The sequence below is a fragment of the Parasteatoda tepidariorum genome, chromosome 10, assembly GCF_982258835.1.
Source record: "Parasteatoda tepidariorum strain Cologne lab strain chromosome 10, Ptep-v5.0, whole genome shotgun sequence".
Lineage (NCBI taxonomy): Eukaryota > Metazoa > Arthropoda > Arachnida > Araneae > Theridiidae > Parasteatoda > Parasteatoda tepidariorum.
The window spans coordinates 73,884,283-73,904,547 of record NC_141764.1 but is presented as its reverse complement, the minus strand read 5'-3'; the positions used below and the strand labels follow the sequence as shown (position 1 = coordinate 73,904,547).

The window sequence follows — 20,265 nt, the reverse complement described above, 5'->3', positions numbered from 1 at the left end:
CAAAATGCAGTAGATATTCTCTTTTCTTTTCAACAAGATAGAATTAACGAGATAGGTAAATGGATGTCTTACATCTGTATAAAAGTAAGATATAGTATGTAATTTATATAAAGTATATAGATGTGTCTACATTGTACATTATTTTTTTCTTTCTAAATTGAGCCGATTTCGATTTTTTTCGTGTGCATATTTGTGTAAAAAATCAAACTTTTAACAAAAACTTTTTATATTGTTGACTGAATTTTGGTCTCTCAGAAATAACTGTTTTAAGTGATATAAATATGATTGGCGTATGGCACTTTCAGTACAGCTAATTTTTTAGAGCATACAAATTATCAAAAGAATTTTCTCAGAGACCTCAAAGCATGTTTAAATTAGTTTTTACTTATTTCTGGCAATAAATATATGATTATTCTTAAAAGCAAGAAGCTTGTGTTATGAAATTGCTTTTGTGAATAATTGTAATGAAAAATTCATTAATTATTTGAAGTTTTAATATCTTAACATTACTTTAATTGTTGTTTTAAATATTTTATTAGAAGAAATAACTTTCGATTTTAATTATAAACTGTATATTTTTAATAAGTAAACCTTCCTTATCAGCATTTCAAATTTTTCCCGATATGCAATAAAAAGTTGATACTTCAGAAATTGTCTTTGCTGTAATAAAAACTTTAGTAGAAGGCATTATAAAATTTGAGTTAAATTTACCAAAGATATGATAATATTAAACAATATTATTTTGACTTAGATTTAAATAAAAAAATATTCTTAAATAAATCGCAGGAAAATACCTATGATCTTTATATATGAGTGAGTGATGGTAAGCAGAGGCCATCAGAGTTATAATGTATTCATACAACAATACAAATACAAATTCTGAATTTTCTTGAAGTAATCTTTTTAGTGTATGGTGTATCATAGATCATTAGATAATACTATTATAAAATATCAGTCTGAATAACTAGATTACCAAAGCTTAAAATTCTTCGCCTTTTTCTAATTTGAAACTATACTAATGATAGTTAGGATCTAGATTATTCAGCTTTTTTTTTCATGCATGTCTTTTCAAATAAAATACTATTTTTCAATTTTCGATGCTTTGTACATAAAATGCAGAATTTAAAAAAAATATTGTTTCCTTCCTTTTTAATAAGTAGTTGGACTTCTTGATGCTCTTACTTTTTTAAGTATTTAAAAAAAAGTAATGGTTGAGATATAAACTGCCATGGATACAATATTTATGCTTAATTAAAACATAAGATGAACCAGTCAATCTTTTATGATAAATCGTTTTTTTTTTTACCTATTTCTTTTTCAATAAAATCCACAAATCAGAAAAAAAACCACAACAAATCGGGGTATCATTTTATTTTAGTTGCCGGATTTAATGCATAAGTAAGAAACATAGCATTTTTGAATTGTTCATTTTGTTTATTCTTTGTCATGAATCGATGCGTTTCTGGAGTAAAAAAAAAAACTTTGTAAAAGTATTAGTGTCATGTCATTGAAGAATCAGCAACAAAATACATTTCATTATTGTAGTGCATTATTTACTTAAGAATGTGGAAAAGTGTTTTAAAGTTTAAGACTCAATAATTGACCATAACAATTTGGTTACAGTGAAGGAGAGAACACGAAAATCTTTAGTCCTCATAGCAATGTGTTATATCTGTCAACTTAAACAGATCTCCCAGATTAAAAAATGCTGGAGTGTATTATGAAAAAAAAAACTTTAAGAGGCACCCTAAAACTAAAATTTAAATAAAAAAGCGTTTACTCAAAATTAGCTGAAAAATATAAGGCGCTGCTTTGCAGATCAGCAAGTTCAAGGGGCCGCCAACCCATACGCTTCACAAGTCTTAATAAACTGGGAACATTGAGTATTCTTTAAATACCACTGAATCTTCTTTTTTTTGGATTTAGTTCTTCAGTTATAAGATATCTATAAAACTAAATAGATATTATTATTTAGAATTCTTTTTGCAGGAAAGTATAATTAATAAGATTATACTGAGATTGCACTTAAAATAAATGTATGATAAAAACTACCAGAATATGGTGAAATTTTGCCGTTTTTCTAGCTCTATAAGAGCACCAAAAAGTTCGGCAATTTTTACCAAAGCGCTTTCAAGATTTTAGCAAAATTAACAATTAAATATTGTTTTATAATATGAGATAAGGTTTGTAAATGTGGTAAAATTTGGTAATTTTATCATGATATTTTATAATTTTATCATGATATTTTATAATTTTATCATGATATTTTATAATTTTATCATGATACCATAGGGAAAGGCACTGAAACCATTTATTCGTTTATTTTAATCTTCTGTTTCGTATTCCTTACTATAAGCGTGGTTATAAGAACTATACTTTTGATAGCCAGATTTTCCGGTAAATCATCATCATGCAAAAAAAAATTTACCAAATAAATTGTTTAAATATCGTATATTTTGGTTTTATTAGCCAAAATTAATTTTTTTTTTGTACCAAAACGTCTTCAGTACTTGAAATTTTTCTCCGCGTGATTTTAATTTTCTTTTTAAAATTTAATTCATCAAATTTTATAAAATAACATCCCGGATCAGATAAATGCATAATTCTCTTCTCTGTCTTTTTCATTTTTTTCCCTTCTTTCTTTAAATTTCATTGCTTTTAATGCATAAGTTTCTCCAGTAAAAATGTTACTGCCCTTTTATAAGCAACGCATTCAAAACAGTGGAAATATTCTCAATTTAATAAAACTCGCAGGATAAAACAGCATAATAAAAAATAACAATAAAGGCAATGTGCAAAATCTATTCCCAGCTAATATACCTAGTCGTTAGTGACAATTTTTCAGTTCGTTTCAATCCATGATGAAATCCTGTTTCTTCCTTCAATGCTATTCCGCTTCAGAGCTTTACCATCCCACAGTCTATCGATCTTCTTTTGTTTGTCCTTTTCTTTTTTTCCCGAATTCCTGAAGTAAAAAAAAAGAGGTACTAAGAGGAGATACCGTATCCCCTAACTGAAAATTTCCTGCATCCGTTTCTGAATTTCTTTTGGAGGATATAGTATCCGATTACGAAGCCTCATCCATTTTGTAAGTGATTTCATAAATTGCTCGGAAATACGAAGCAACGGATTGATAAGATATAAGTTCAACGCTTCCCACTCGCCAACGATCCGATTCGATATCTCTTTTTGACTTATATCGAGGAAAAAACATAAAAATGTTATAAAAATAATCTAAAAATGTGATAGCTAAATAAATGGATTTAGCTGTTGTTGAATTTTTTATCATTAAATTGGTACCTACGTTGTGTAAGATGGTGTTGCAGCTTTTTATTTTTCATTTTTAAAATTCATTGGAATAGAAACGATATTTTTATTCAAGTGAATCTTTATAAAAAAAATAGAATGTTCGTAGATAGCTTCAGTGTAAGTGTTTATTCTAGAATATCCTAAACATTTGAAAATATCATTAAGGATAAAAAAGAATAAAAAAAATATTGTGATCTGTGATTACTGTCGACAAATTAAGGGAATCAAAACATTTTTGTAACAAATTTATTTTTGAATTGAGTGTAGAAATTGCTAGTTTGCCTGTCCAATTTTGAGTTACTTAGGTCATTCAATATTTTCCTTCATGCTAATAAAATGTACCTTTTTTATGTAGCCAAACTGACTATATTATTTAAAAAAGAAAAAAAAAGTTTATTAATTTTCTTATGTCATTTAAAAAAATGATCAATAGGTATTTATCAACATTAACAGTAATTTTTCAATGTAATGTAACAACTTTCACTGTAACAATTGCATGTAATACAACAATTTTTAAAAGCTATTTGCACATGCTTAATGTTTTTTTACATTTTAAACATAAATTGCAAAAAAAAAAAAAAAAAAAAAACTCCGTATCAAATTACGGTAAAAAAGTACCGGCACTTAAGGCAACGTATTCAGTTTTATTCATTTTTAATTCCTTTAATTCATTTTTACGAGAACATGTAATGAAGCAAAAATCTGATATACTGTAAATTTTACAGTAATAATTACCGTAAATTCACTCTCATTAAATAAATATTACTGTCAAACTTTCGTTATAATATTTTACGGTGAAAATGGATTTTACGGTAAAATTGATTTTACGAATAATGTACGAATAAGTGCCGAAACGTTTTACGTTATTTTGATTTTTTCTCAATTTACGTTATTTTGATTTTTTCATTGACTCAAGTTTTAAAATTTTTCTTAGCTATAATTGTTTAAAGGTTATTTTTACAGAGCTCTTGAAAAACCGCTAGAATATTAAGAAAAAAATAGTAGAAACATTTCTACAATAGATTATAATTTATGATAAAAGTTTTGTTAAGGATAACTGTTAATCATTCATAAAGAAAGCTCATCCGAAACTAAAAAAAATATCGTCTTTCTTATAAGCTTAAAAATAAAGCACATGCTTTATGACAAGATTGGCATGATATATTAATTTGAAGAAGTCTGACATAAAAGCAAACTGTCAAACTCAAAAGAGAAAAGGTATAAAATTTGAAATATGTTGTATAAATTATTCGTTATAAACATTTAATGTAAAAAAAAGCAATTTATTTTTCCTCGAAAAGGAAAAGAAAATGCAAAAGAAGTTTTAAACATGTTTGCTTCAGAGCGTTTAGCAAGCTAAGAATTATTTTTTAAGATAGAAAACACGATACCGAATATATCGTATAATCATTTTGCTAAATATAAGAAGCTCTGTTAGGAATTGAATATATTTTAAATCGAAAATTTTGTGACTTCGTAGTAGGCGATTGCTACAGAAAAATGACACGCTCGATGTAAAAGTTCCACGAAAGTTAATTACAAAAGTCTTTGGAAAAGGATATTGAATTTTTAAGAAAATAAAAGATAATTTTCTGAGATATAATTAAAAAAGTAAATCCATTCTGATAAAGATTTTCTTCATCTGAGAGTATCAATAATTTAGATTAATCTGTTTCTAAAAATGCTTCCAAATCACTGAGTTTTTTTTTTTGTTAAAAGCAATTTATACTTCAAAGTTACGTATCAAGCAAACTGAATAAAAGTTACACTTAGTAAAAGTTATTAACATAAAAAAAATGAGTTTAGTAATTACCCAGATGCTTTGTTAGCAATAAGAATTTCAGACATGAGTCTCATAATAAAAAATGCACTTAAACCTAGCGTTAGGAATCTATATAACTCCTCTTTCAATATCGTTAGTATCTATAAAGTAAGTAAGACATTTATTATCAATCAAATATAAATATTGCTCTAACTGATCTTGTAGATTTCACTTATTTTTTTACTGATTTTTCTAAAGTTATTAATATCAAAAAACGGAGTTTCGTATAAACCTAGCTGTTTTTGTTAGCAATAAGAATTTCAGACGTGAGTCTTACATTAAAAAATACACTTAAACCTCACGAAAGAAAGAAATAGGTATATGGGTTTATTTAGCAATCTATACAACTCTGCTTTCAATATCGTTAGTATCTATAAAATAAGTAAAGGAGTTATTATGAATCAAATATAAATGTAGTTCCAACTGATCTTGTATATTTCACTTATTTCTTTACTACTTTTTCTAAAGACATTAATTTAAGAAAAGTTTGGTAAATACCCATCTGTTTTTGTGCAGTAGTTATTTAGAGCAACTTAAATCTCATGAAAAAAAAAGAAATATATATAAGAGTTCATTTAGGAATCTATATAACTCAGCCTTCAATATCTTTAGCATCGATAATATAAGTAAGGCAATTAAATATAATTGTTGCTCTAACTGAACTTTCAAATTTCATTTTTTTTGCCATTTTTTCTAAAGTTATAAACTTAAAAAAATTAAGTTTAGCAAATACCCAGCTGTTTTTGTTAGTAATAAGAGTTTCAGACATGAGTCTCACTATCGAAAAATACACTTAAACTTCGTGAAAAAAAGATATAAGTTTAAAAATTCTTATAGGAATATATGTAATTCTGCTTCCAATATCGTTAGTGTCTATAAAGTAGGTAAGGCAATTATCATCTATCAAATAATAATGTTGCACAAACTGATCTATTAGATTTCACTTTTTTTACCATTGTTCCTAAAGTTTTTAATTGAAAAAATTAAATTTAGTAAATGCCCAGCTGTTTTTATCAGCATTTTAGGCATGAATAACCTCATAAATCAAAATAAGCCTAAACCTCGCCGAAAAAAAAGAAATAGGTATACGAATTATACTTATATAATAGATAAACGAATCTATAAAATTTAGTTCTCACTATGTTTAGCATCTATAAAGTAATTAAATTATCATTTATCATAAATAAATGTTGCTTTAATTGCTGTTTCAAACTGTTTAGATTTCATTTATTTTTATTTTGCTTAAACATAAACTTTTCTATATTTATTTTTAACGTCTGAGGAAATTTGCTCATATATAAATGAAAGCTAAGTATACTTACATTTTCGAAGTTAAACGGATACTCAAGCACAACAATAAGCTGTTTTCTCCTTTTCATGTATCACATAAAATACAGCTTTTCCCTTGGAAATGATTTAGTTTCCAAAACTGTCTATTCAAATATGGTTATTTATAAAATAATAAGGCAGAACAATGAAATATGATGGTTAGGAATTTTCGAGTAAGTCTTAAGGTAATGAACGTAGTTTATTAACGCAATTTTCACATGGCATTTTGCATGAAAGATACTCAGAAATTGTGAAACGAAATCATTAAAGTTGTCTCTTTCATATGCTGTTTTGAAAAGATTTATATTTGCCTCAATTATGGCAATATTGCCTACAGAATAGTTTAGAGACATTTTAGAGTTGCGTAAATGTAATGATAATTAAATATAACGCACCTGAGATCACGGAATTGTGGTTATTATATCTTTTCTTATATTTACTATCAATATTGAGGCTTAATTTGCAATGAAGTATTCGCAAGTTCAATTTGTTTAAATTTTTTATTGCTTTGTTATCGCAAAATATACTATATTTGTTCAATTCAATTTGAAATATTCTGTGTAAGATAAAAAAAAAAGAAATCTCTGATGCAAACATTTAAATGCCGTAAATGATTTTAGAGTGTTTTTAGGAAAATAAAGATTCGTGATGGTTTCGATGTGAACGCAGGTCTGCAACCCTGAATAATAAGGTGAAATTTCTGGCTACATTTTACTAACAGAATCTTTAAAACCATTTAGAAATGGTTAAACGAAGTTATTAGTATAGTTGTTTTACTTGTTTGCTATTATGAAAGGACTTATATTAGTCTTAATTATGGTAAAATTGCTCACGATATAGTTTAAAGATGTTTTAAGTTTATAATTAGCTAAAAATATAACGATGAAATATAATACACCCATTGTCGATGCTAATCTATACATAATAATAAACGCAGCTGTGTGTGTGTGTCTGTTAGTCTGTCTGTCTGCCTGTAATCACAATATATCGCCCCAGAAGCCTCGCCCAGGCACATAATTGTGTTTTGACATAATGAAGAAGTATTTTTTTTCTTTTTCAAAAATTTGGATTAGTTTTTCAGTTATCAGTCATTTTGTAAGAAAATCTATGCTTTTTCGTCTTCAAAGAGCTATATTCAAAAAACTATTAAAAAATGCATATACTTTTCTTCACTCTTATAAATGTATGCTAATGCGAACCTTACAATTGAAATATTAATTTTCGACAACTTAAACCAATAATATACGAAGGAATTAATAATTTAATTGTAAGGTTCGCATTAGTTTACATTTATCAAAGTGGAGAAAAGTTTAACTTTTGTATTAAAAATGTGGCAACATATTCGATACGTAAATAGAACGCTTCGCTGGCTTTTATATGATAATCGCAGGAATAAGATGAAAACTCAACGCTATGAATTTGAGGAAGAGCCTCAGAGCTCAAATAAATCTTATTAGGCTAAATTAAGCCTTACCTATTGAAACGCAGTGCTATAAGCGAAAGCAGAGAGCACGCCGCACTTTACTATACTCAATACTCAATATGATAATCGCTTTCCTGCTATGTTTTAAAAAACTTTATTTGTGAAAACCTTTAGCGTGGCGGACAGCTGGCCGCCTTAGGCGGCTAGCAATAAATATAAATTAATTTTTATTAAATTATGAATGCGATTCGTTGAAAAACTTTTCTCAGTTTTCAGTTTTTGTAACCATTAGAAACTTATTTAAAAACTTGGCTTTTGATTTAGTTTAAATCACCTTTAAAATATTTAAAGAAAGACTGTTTTTTATAAATTAAAAATTATTAAAATATATTTTTGCTTATAATTAGAGCGTAAAAATAAATAACTGAAAGGTACACTGGCGTCCTATCTGTGTCAAAGAGTTAACTACCTTTCAAAACCTGCTGATTGCCGAACTGTATTGATAAAAAAATTTCAAATTAATAAAAGGAGAAATCTAAAATACCGTAAGCTTTATATCTTATATTCTGATTCTACGTGGCATCATTGAATTTTATATGTATCGAAAGATACCGCAAAATAGAGTAAAAAAAATCTACCATGTTTCAATTTTTATTTTACGACCGTCGTTGAACAGCCGATCCAATTTTTTGGGTTTACGGTTATTAATGTTCATCTCCGTAGCCTTGTAATTTCGAACTCAACCCAGAAGACAAAGGAACTTCTGGATCGAGTATTGGGAGAACTTGCCTTTTTGGAGGACTTTTTGATTGAGCTAACCGCATTTGCGTTACATGGAGAGGGAAACCACCGAAACCTCCCAAGGTTAACCTGACGACAAGGCAGCTCTAACCCATGATTCGTCTACCGCTGAAGATATTTTAAGTCTGCATTGAGGTCGATGCAAGCCTGATGAGGAATCCGTATCGACCAGCCATCACTGGGAATTGAACCCGGTTCACCTCATTGGAAGACGAACACTCCATCCCCAGAGTCATCACGGCTCCTACCATGTATTCGTTAAAATTATTTAAAGAGGAATAAAAGCATATTTCAAAGTTCTTCACTCTTTCGACAGTCAAGTTCAATTGAGAAGAGAAAGACGTCTCTTAAGTTTCTTCTTCTTCTTCTTTGTCAGTTCAACAGCCCCTTGCGGGCCTTGATTGCCTCAACAACCTCAGCTATCTTTACCTCTTCAGTTTAGTGGGGAAAAATTACATTGTAAAAAATATTATTTTTGTTTCTTTATGCACGTGAAATATGATATTGTTTTGAATTTTTAACGAAGTAATTTTAGTTTTAGTTTGATTTTATGAGATTTATTTCAATTACAAAGCTACAGCTTTTTATAATAAAATGATTTTGTATACTTTTTAATATATACATTATAAGACAATACATTCATACAATTTATACGTTAGAATTTTGGTTTCAATTTGATTTTATGAAATTTACTTCATTCACAAAAGCTACAGATTTTTATAATGTAATGATTTTGTATACTTTTTAATAAATACTACATTAAAAGACGATACAGTTTAAGAAATGTTTCGTAATTGCGCATTATATTTTAAATTAATAGTTTCTAATTTTGAATATGGAAACCTCTGTTCTGAATCTTCGCATTTCGCAATAAATCATTTCAAAATAATTTCATTACATGTTTTGGATTATAAAAAGCTTTCTTTTGCAACTTTCATGAGTAATAATTGTTTCATTGATGCGTCACAATGGAAAATTGCCTTTGAGTTTCATTCTTTTAGGAAAGAAACATTGATGCAATTTGCAGTTTCGTTTATTCAAGAAATTTAAATATTATTTCTCCAGTAATGCGTTTCTTTCACATTTTCTTGAAAATTCTTTTATTTAAATCTGATGAATGAATGTGGATGACGTTTGTATTTTATAGCTTTTTCATTTTTTTTTATTTTTGGGAATAAATTTAACTAAAATGGTTAAATTTTAATTTTTTTTAAACATATATATTTAGATTATTGGGTTATTTGGAACAATACAAACTTAAAGGGGGTGTAAAATGAATCATATTGAACTATAATATACAATTTTAAAGGTTTAATTAAAATCTAAGCACCTAATTCACCTAATCTTGCATGCTTCTGCATCATAATGGAATTATCTTCGCTTCCGAAACCAACACTGTTGACTTACTTCGGGTATTGTTAGTAAATTGTTTATAATCCAGTACTAGTTTGCGTGAGTTTGTTGCTGTCTTCTACGTCGCTTTATGCATGAAAAAACAAATCTGTTGTTAAAATATGATGTATATCTTTAGTTGTGTTACAAGCATAATTATATTTTAATTTAATTTAAATAATTTTATAATACATAGTTTCTATTCGATTTGTTTTGTTAAGCCTAATTCGAATTCTTTTTAATTTTCTTATAATGCAATTGAAGAAAACTTTATTCGAGATTCGGATATGCGCACTGCCAAGATATACGCAATATATTTCTACCATTATCTGCCCTGGTTAGCATCAATAAACAGTCAATATGTGTTTTTTATATTTATTGTCAAAACATAGTAGCGAAACATAACAATTTGACTGAAATGATTGAAAACGAAAATAATATTCATGAGAAATAAAACAAGACTTTCGAGATGTGCTCCTTCCTCGTGAGAGGAGCAAGAACAACTGAACAAAAGAATATTTTGAATGGCGACGGATCGGCTCCGCAGTAATAGAATTAATTCATAACAGTAATTCTTATAATGTATCGAGCTCTTATATACAATTTAAAAAGTTTAGTTAAAATCTAAGAACCTAACTCACCTAATCTTACCTGCTTCTGCACCATAATCGATATCTTCGCCTCCGAAACCATCACTGTTGGCTCACTTTGCATATCGTCAGTGATTTGTTTCTAATTCAGTACTAGTTTGCGTGAGATTGTTGTTGTCTTCTGCGCTCCTTTATGCATGTAAAAACGGAAGTTTGTCATTGAAACGTATAGGCATAGCTTTAGTTGTGTTACAAGCATAATTATATTTTAATCTTATTTAAATGATTTTATAATACATAGTTCCCTTCCAAATTTATTTTGTTAAGCCTAGTTCGAATTCTTATTAATGCTCTCTGTGTAATACACGTTTGTTTGATTTATAAACTAATTTTACTTTAAAAGTTGGTGTATGCATGCATCTTCAGTTAATAATTTTTACTTTAAATCATATCGTAAAAATAGCGTTATAGATTTTTATGTGTATCTTATATTACTGCAATTATAAATGTCCGTGTAACTAAATACGAAAAATTGCGGTAGTTACTCGCACCAAGTACTGTAAAATAATATTCTTGGTGCTTCACTACACCCAGAACCAAGATTTATCTACGGTGCTTCACTATACACTGAATTAGTTTCAACCATTTTAGGTGTTCAGATACATATATTTTTTTCTAAAATTAAAAAATACGATCCAAGTTCGAATCTCGACAATAGCTATTCCACCAATATATTACCTATAGCATCCTCAGTGCTAACATGAATTACTAACAAAGGCTGAAACATGTATAAAATTGTTGTTGTTGCATATCTCCTTTGTTTAGATCAAATCAGGTCTTTGAAATCTGTCGCTCTTAAGAAGGCCTAGGATTAGAAGTGGGTTTGAGAATCCTGTTTTGAAATCCCCAAACAATCTAGTATATTGTCAGGGGTGGTCTGATGGTCAGCACGCTTCACACAAGTTGGGAAAACCATTTTCCATTGGAATAATCTCAAATGTCCACTGATAAGCTCTCTTTTCTCTATCTATGATTATAAAAGTTTTATTGCTCTCAAATTGGTTATATATGGTTCCCGTAATTTTGCGTTCATTGATAAATGAAATTATTATTGATTCATGATTACTATAATTTTTGATAAACTTAAAATAATACCTATCACACATGATAGTTACTTTTATAAAAAATGTGAATTAGTACAGGAATTTGATTAACAATTTCTTATTGTCTTCCAAATATTATTTCTGGCTATTTTATTTTTGATTGTACAAATCGCTACTTTTAAATTGTAGCAACTTTCGCTTAACTTACTCAACGCTTTCTAAATCAATGTTTTCTTTAAATTATGAAGTTAGTTTTTAGCAAGTTGTATTCTCAATCTGACAACCAAATTTCGAAGGATAATGCGTTAGTCCTGGTGCTGAAATTGAAATATTTCGAATTAAGTGTCGATGATTAAAAGACTTAGAAATAGATTTTGAAATTAAAGGAATTTAATCCTGGCGATAAGATTAAAATGCTCATAGCTATTAATCGCACTGTAGTCAAAAAATTCGGCATAATATAATAAATTAACAAAACAGCAAAAATAAATTAATATTTACAATTTCAGGATAATGTTAGTTTTAATTACTCTTGAATTTATAAAATTAAAAAAAACGTCATCATATAAATAAATATTACTTTTATTATTTAAAGGAAAAAGCTTGAAATTTTTCAGTGCTGATTTTATACCACTCATTTAAGGAAATTTATACCAGTCAGTTTTATGTCATTAAAATTTCACATCCATTTTACACCTGAGGCTTAAAAGGCTAATATAAAATGTTTTCTATAAATGATTACAAAACCATTTACAGCTGAATTACTACAAAAAATATGTTTCATAATCCTTTAGTAGACTGTAACTTGTAATTTATAATTCTTTTCAAGCACATTTTGAGCTATTATATGCACCCTATTTATTTGCTAGTTAAATAATTTCTCGATAAATTGGTAGCTGTTGGGCATAAAAAAGTAAACTCCTTAAAAAAAATCTTTAAAGTTTCTTGTTTTTCCTAGTAATGAATGAAGCATATGGCAAGAGGCCACATGAATCAAAATTTTCTCCCGAGTTGTTCTCATCGATTTTTGGGAGTTAAAATTAATGACTTTAAGTTTATGTGCAGCTATTTTTAAACAGTTGTGATTTTAAGGAGAAATAAATATTTTCATAGTAAATTTAACCCCAAGTAGATTTAACCTCATTCTCTTTTTGAATTGGCAATAATTCTATGGGTTCACTCGAAAATTTGTTTTTATTTATTTTATTTCAAAATTTATTAATAATTTAAGAATGATTTTTTTTGTCTAAAAATTTGTTTATGATAATTTATTTAACAATTAAAAATATTCAAATCCCTATGGATCGAATAAGGAGAAATAAATATTTAGGAGAAATAAATATTTTCATAGTAAATTTAACCCCAAGTAGATTTAAGCTCATTCATTTTTTGAATTAACAAAAATTCTATGGGTTAACTAGAAAATTTTGTTTTTATTTATTTTATTTTCAAATTTATTAATAATTTAAAATCGATTTTTTTTTGTCTAAATATAAGTTTATGATAATTTATTTAACCATTCAAAATATTCATTCAAAAACCGATGGATCAATTAAGGAGAAATAAATATTAAGGAGGAATAAATATTTTCATAGTAAATTTAACCACAAGTAGATTTAACCTCATTCATTTTTTGAATTAACAAAAATTCCATGGGTTAACTAGAAACTTTTGTTTTCGTCTATTTTATTTTTAAATGTATTAATAATTTGAAATTATTTTTTTGTCTAAATGAGGGTTTATGATACTTTATTTAACCATTCAAAATATTCAAAAACCGAGGGATTAATTCATTTTATTTCAACAATCTAAACAGTAAAAATACCCTTTTGCTTACATGGACAGTTCCATTCCTTTAGAAAAGGGTCCAATGCTTGAAATTGCAACGAACTTTAGAAAAATTAGTAGAGTTGACTGTAAATTTATACAACCAACTCTTTCTTTTGACAAAAAAGCTCAGAGTTTATGATTCTAATGAAATTATTAGAGTTGATCGTTAATTTGTACAGGCAACTCTCTTCTTTGACAAAAAAGCTTAGTGTTCATGATTCTAACGAGTTTCAGCGTAATAAGTAGAATTGATCGTTAATTTATACAGCCAAAGAGTTTGACGTGTGTCAATTGCCTAAAAACACAATGCTACTCATCAAACTGGCACGTGAGAAATAAAAACTTCGCAACAGATTATGAATAAGAAAAGACGCTGTTGCCATTGAGAAAATGAAACTTTTTTTGAAGAAAAAAGGGAGCAAAATCACGGTAGTCGTGGGATAGGCGATGGCCAATAAAGGCACATCAGGACAGAATACAGTTTTTTGTATAATACAGAGGTGACTTTACGATATATTACTTGGTTTTGAAAGTGTAATTTCCCCATAATACTAACATATATATATATATATATATATATATATATATATATATATATATATATATATATATATATATATATATATATATATATATATATATATATATATATATATATATATATAAAAAATTCGTATTACGACAATAGCACAATATAATTTATTGCCATTTTTTCAACGAATATTGTTTGGAATTATAACAATACTCTGATACAGCTCTAAAGAGCGCTGTAACAATGTCCTTCCGAACAATATCGTTCTGCACTTTATTATTTTCAGCTTTTAATTCACAGTTTTTAACATTCAGGGTGGTTAGGTATTTGTTGGTATCGTCCCACCCTTTCTTTTTCGGTCTTCCTCTTGGTCATGAGTTCAAGTATTTTCAATTTAAAAGTTTTCTTTGATTTCTATTATCATTTAATCTTTCAATGCACCCCAGACGTACTAATAGTGAGAATTTAATGAAATCGAATTATGCAGTTTTTTCTGATTAAATTCTCAAAAGTTCGCTATTGTTTCGTATTCTTTACTGTGCATTATTCAATTTTATTGGTTCGAAAAATTCTTCTCAAACTTTTCCGTTCGAGGATTCATTTAGGGTAATCGTCTTTATTTGTTACAGTCCACATTTCACCTTTTGTTGACTTTAGTCATATAAATACGCGCTCCACAAATTTGTTTCTTTTTTAGGTAATTTAATGAACCTGCTAAGATAGAATATTGTAAAATCTTCCTACAATTTGTCAGGCCGTTGGAGTTCTCATATCTGCTGGATTTCCTGGGATTTTAATCATTTCCATGCAGAGGTTTTCATAAACGTGTTTACCAAACAGATTAGTTTCTCTTCTGTTGCATTCACAATTATTTCACCTCATAGAGAAGAGATCACAATTTTTAATATTTTTCTTGAAGTAATTAGATCAGCTAAAATATGTATTTTATTCCTTAAAACTTGTTTTAGTAATATATTAGGCTTGTATTTTAGTTATAAACTTAAGTTATGCATTTGTTTTTCTATCCAAATAATTTTTACTTCTTTCGGCTATCAGTGTGAAATTGTCCGAAGCTTTTCTTATCGTTATTTGCTCTCAAACCATTCTATTTTGTTAAATAGCCTACTTATTGTTATAACTGAAATTTCATAAATCAGAAACTTAGAAGAACTTAATTTGTAAGTCAAGGTTTATTTCTTAAAGAAAGTAATTGAAATTGGAAGGAGAGTTAATTAATTGAGTGTTATCTGAAAATTTACTTATTTGATCATTTGATTTCATTAATTTATTTATGCGCGTTTAATTAATTAATAATTTATTAGGGGAAAGGTGTGGGGGTAATATAAAAAGTCACGACTCGCAAGTGTGGTTAAGCAAACCCTGGAGAGTGAGGCTTGATTTGCGAAGTGTACCTTCTCACAAAAATATATAAAGTTTGAATTTAATCTCAAATTTGTTTTTAATAAGTTTGCTTACAACAATTATAATTCTTTAGTCGTGGTGATTCAGGTGATAGAACATTTGCCTCACCTCCCAATGTGGTGACTCGGGTCAGATCCCAGTGATAGCTGATCGATTCAAATTCCACATCTGACTCACACCGACCACAATGCTAACGTGAAATGTCCTCAGTGGTGGGCGGATAATGGGTTAGAGTCCTCTTGCCGTCAGACTGACCGTGGAAGGCTGTCGTGGTTTTCCTCCCCATGTAACGCAAATGCTGGTTACTTGCATCAAAAAGTCTTCCACGAAGGAAAGTTCCTCCCAATAATTGATCCAGGAGCTCGCTTGTCTTCTGTATTATGTTCAAAATTACAAGGTTACGGAGTTGTACATTAGTAGCCGTAAGCCCTAAATTGGGTCGACTGTTCATCGACGGTTGTAAAATGAAATAAAAGAAATTATAATCCTTTATACAACTTTACTATAGTAATTTTTTATTTATTAACTAACTTCACCTTGGATTTGATTTACAGATCGATCTCAGATGTACCAAATATCATTAAAATTGGAATTAAAAAGTATAGAATAAAAACTAAGTTCACGACACATTGTTCAATAAAAGCACTAAAAATCTAATTTGCAGGGAATAGTTTTGGTTTATATCGGCTTTAGGTTTCTTTTATCATAATTTTCTCACGAAAAAGGAGACACCTTTTTCAGTCTAGTGATAAACCACACTTTTTTTCCGAAGCTGACATTTTGACATCAAACATTTCCTAAGTATTGCTTATTTTACAAGTTTCCGGACATTTCCACCAGATGAAGCAAAATGCGCAGAATCATCTTTGTAAATTGCGATATTTCTTTCTATTAAAAACACTCTTAAAAGCCACCTTTTGTCTAATTTAAAATAATGGCTTATTAATAGGCTGCATGAACTGCTCGAGTATTTTAAACTTCTATAACGACGTCACCATTGTGTTTTAAATATGTCTAATATAAAAGAAAAAGTCTGTGTGAATGTGTGTTCTCTAAAAGCTGGACCACGGGAGCACTGATTGGAATTGAGGTTTTTTAGACAGTTTGCCAATTTTCAAGGGGTGAATTCTTAACAATCACTTCGTTCCGGCGTTATTCAGTGTCAAAAGTATGAAATTTCCTTGATGAAAAAAATTAAAACGTTTTTAATTTATTGATGAAATGTTTAATTTAATTATAAAAGTTTTGGTTATAAGTATAAAATACTCTTATATTCGCTAAAGATCTGTTTTTCAGAAAAGAGACATTTCGCAGTTCTTCGTATCATCCTACATGCTCCAGTACGTTTAGTTTTGAAGTAACTGCGCATGTCCACCTTAAGTGCGCAGGTGCTAATTTTGGTGGAGTGCGCACTATTGTGAATAAAATAGTTAACAAGAATGCGCAGTAGTTTTTAAATTTACTTACGGGAGTGCCGGGATGATGCGTAAAATCGCGGCTCACTTCACATTATTTAACCCTTTCGCTCCGATTATCACAAATACGTGTCAGCATAAAACCGTATCAACCAGGGTAAAAAGATAAAACTGGTAATCAAAGTAATTTTTTAGCAGTTTATTTGCGGGCGGAGTTATAATTGCTTGATTCATTTAATTCACCATTACTTAGTTTAAAATAAAACTATTTAGTTATACTTTGAATTAATATAGATTATATATAGATTAAACTAACAATAATTAAAGTAATAGCAAAGTAAGTCTGTGAAATTAGAAACCACTATATTTAAGTTACCGTTTTTTATTTAATTACATCCTAATTCTGATTTTGCACGAATACTTTTCTGAAACACCCGTCCCCAAGGGGTTAATGAACACTTTTTAACTCACATTTAAAAATCACTTTTTATAAAAATCATTTGCTAAATTTAATAATTTTTATTAGTATTATATCTATATTTTATTATTTGTAATGAAATTTAAAATACATAAATAAAAAGCAGTAAAGAATGTTAATTCTCAATACAGAGGAATTGAAAATAATTATGGGGTTTAAATGCATTCGGATATAATATTATTCTCTCACACTAGTTTGAAGCGTGATATAAAAGCAAACACAGTAAAAAACCTTATTTATAATTTTTGTTTGACTTCATTCCAGGACTTTGTTAAACACGTAAGCTTTTTATGTGAAAACAATTTGGATGGACTCCAAATGACCCCAACATTCGTAGTTTCGATTCTGACTAGTCTGGTAATCATTACGGCCTGTTATCAGTTTGCCTCTAATCCCATTAGGATACGCTGCTGAAAGGTGAATTATCAGTTTGATTAACAACGAAACTGAAAAAGAATAATTTTATTTGGCGAAATTACATTGTTTTTTTTTGACACTTTTGGTAATACATAAATGAAACTGGAGGAAAGGAGTTTGAGTTATTAAGTTCTGGACAAAGATTTACTGTTTTGATTTCAGTTTGTTCTGGTTAAAACTTTCTTTTTTAATTTTCTCTTTAGTTGATGAAGTTAACTGCTTGCCGGTACATTTGTGAGGTTTTTTTACAAGATTCCCAGCTATAAAATATTTGTAGTGATATTTTTTTATTTAAAAGCTTTTTTTTTAAATTATTTTTTTATTTAATTGGTAGTTATGAATGAAGTCTGAGGTTGTGACGTTTTGAAGGAAAAAATCCCAAATATATTAACTTTAATAAAGTCATTTTTAAAGTGAGAAAGAACAAATTTATTATATTTAATACATAATTTTTTTTGAAATGCATTGTGTTGTATCATTTTGAGTTCGTATACATAATTTAAAGAAAAAATTAAACTTAAAATATTAAATAAAATGAATTTCTGATTTTTTAACTAATTGAAAATACAATGTAATGAATTGGGCAATTCATGGATTTATTTTTTAAATATTTCTGTGCTGCAGTACTTTGGATTCAGTATTTGTGATACAAGCTGTTAAAACTTACTTTCTATAATTAAAAGTAAGTATTTTTTCAAAAATTACATGAAATTCTATTACGTAATTTTTATTTCTGTGTTTCATATTTTTTGACATTAATTATTTTAAGTTTGGTTTAGAAGAAAAACATTTCAAAATTTCACAATCAGTTGAAGCTAATAATATAGGTAAAAAAATTTCTTTTAGCATTTGAAAAAAAATTATAACATTGTTTTTTAAAAACTAAACAAAAAACTACTCTCAAAATTTGTATAGATATTTTATCCATTATAATTGCGAAGCATATTTTATAATATGTCTATTAATTGCCGAATTGAATCTTGTAAAAAAATTATAATTGAAAATTTCAACTGTAAAATTCGTAATTTTATTTCGAAAGTTATTTTATTATTATTTGATTTTAAAAGCCGTCATAAATATTAACATTTCGAAAAATTCACATTTCCTTCAAGTGAATTTAAAAAATTCACATTATTTTACGGCATTTATTACTGTAAATATTATGGTATGTCAGATTTTTTGTTCCGTAACATGTTCTGATAAAAATGGGTTTTACGATTAAAAGTAAACGTAATTTGATATTTTTTACAATAAGCCAGAGTTGACAGTTACTTAATGAAATGTCAGAATTCTATAACGTCCGATCATCACAGTTATTGGTAAAAATACTTAGGAAGAAGTTGTCCTTTTGCCTGTGATAAAAACTGTTCAGACGTGAAGGAACAGTTTTTATTTCGTTTTCCTGTATTTAAATTTTTAAGGCATTGTACAGTGACACTCTTTATACCAATTTTTTGTCACGATATGTCATAGTTTAAGAATGATTTAAGGATTTTCAAAATGTCATGGTTTCAAAATATTTGATGATATCTACTCTGAATCTAAATGAAAACTGATTTTAAATTTTATACGCAGTGTATAGTGACACTCTTTATAGCAATTTTTTTGCGACCGTATGTCACAGTTTAAGAATAATATTCAAAATGACATAGTTTCATAATATCTGACTATTATCGACAATCTAGCTATTATCGGACTATTATAAATAATATCTGTCTATTATAAATGACATAGTGACATATTATGTCACTATGTCATTTATGCCACTATGTCATAAAAGGCATAGTGACATAATATTTGATAATATCTACTATGCATATAAATCAAAGCTGTATTTAAATTTATACGCAGTGTACAGTAACTCTTTATATAAATTTTTTGCAACCATATGTCATAGTTTAAGAATGAGTTCCACAATGTCATGTTTTCAGAATATTTGGTAATATCTACTACGCATCTAAATCATAGCTTCCATAAAATAAACAAAAGTATTGTTTAGCTTGTTCCATAGTAAAAGAAAGTGAAAATCCCCAGTTATATCATAATTGATGGGAAAAAAATGTTGGGGTTTTTAGGCCTTTTTATTTTCATTTCTTAGAATTCGAAAGAAAAAAAACTCAACTTTTCGCTTCAATTGATTTATTGTGGCAAGCAAGTAAGGAAGAAAAATTCAAGTAGATTGAACTTGTCCAAAAAGGAATTTCCCCGGTTCATATTACCACTGAATTATTTTCGCTAAGATTAAAGAACAAACGCGAACAGATGGTTCTTCCCTTAGAGTATATCTTCTTTTTGGTACTTTCTAAACGAGACTACTTTTATAATTAAATTTTCCCAGCCGACATCATAAACTCCGCCAAGAAGATGCCAAACGTTGACCTTAATTACATGCTGTGTCATTA

The 20,265-nt window shown here is 28.1% G+C and overlaps 2 protein-coding genes across 4 annotated transcripts in view; one reads left to right on the top strand and one right to left on the bottom strand.

The window, feature by feature from the left end:
* Window positions 1-6,549, bottom strand: part of LOC107448912 (uncharacterized) — a 42,093-nt gene extending 35,544 nt beyond the window's left edge. The window contains exon 1 of one of the 3 annotated variants that reach the window (XM_087153016.1): window positions 6,454-6,549. In XM_087153016.1, the coding sequence (XP_087009142.1) occupies window positions 6,454-6,510 (57 nt within the window). In that variant the 5' untranslated portion in view covers window positions 6,511-6,549. Of the gene's footprint in view, window positions 1-2,820; window positions 2,846-6,453 lie in introns of those variants that run through there. The other 2 variants (XM_087153018.1, XM_087153019.1) reach the window with 2 other exon arrangements.
* Window positions 1-20,265, top strand: part of LOC107453302 (suppressor of lurcher protein 1) — a 1,096,374-nt gene that overhangs the window by 222,532 nt on the left and 853,577 nt on the right. The gene's annotated exons all lie outside the window — the stretch shown is intronic.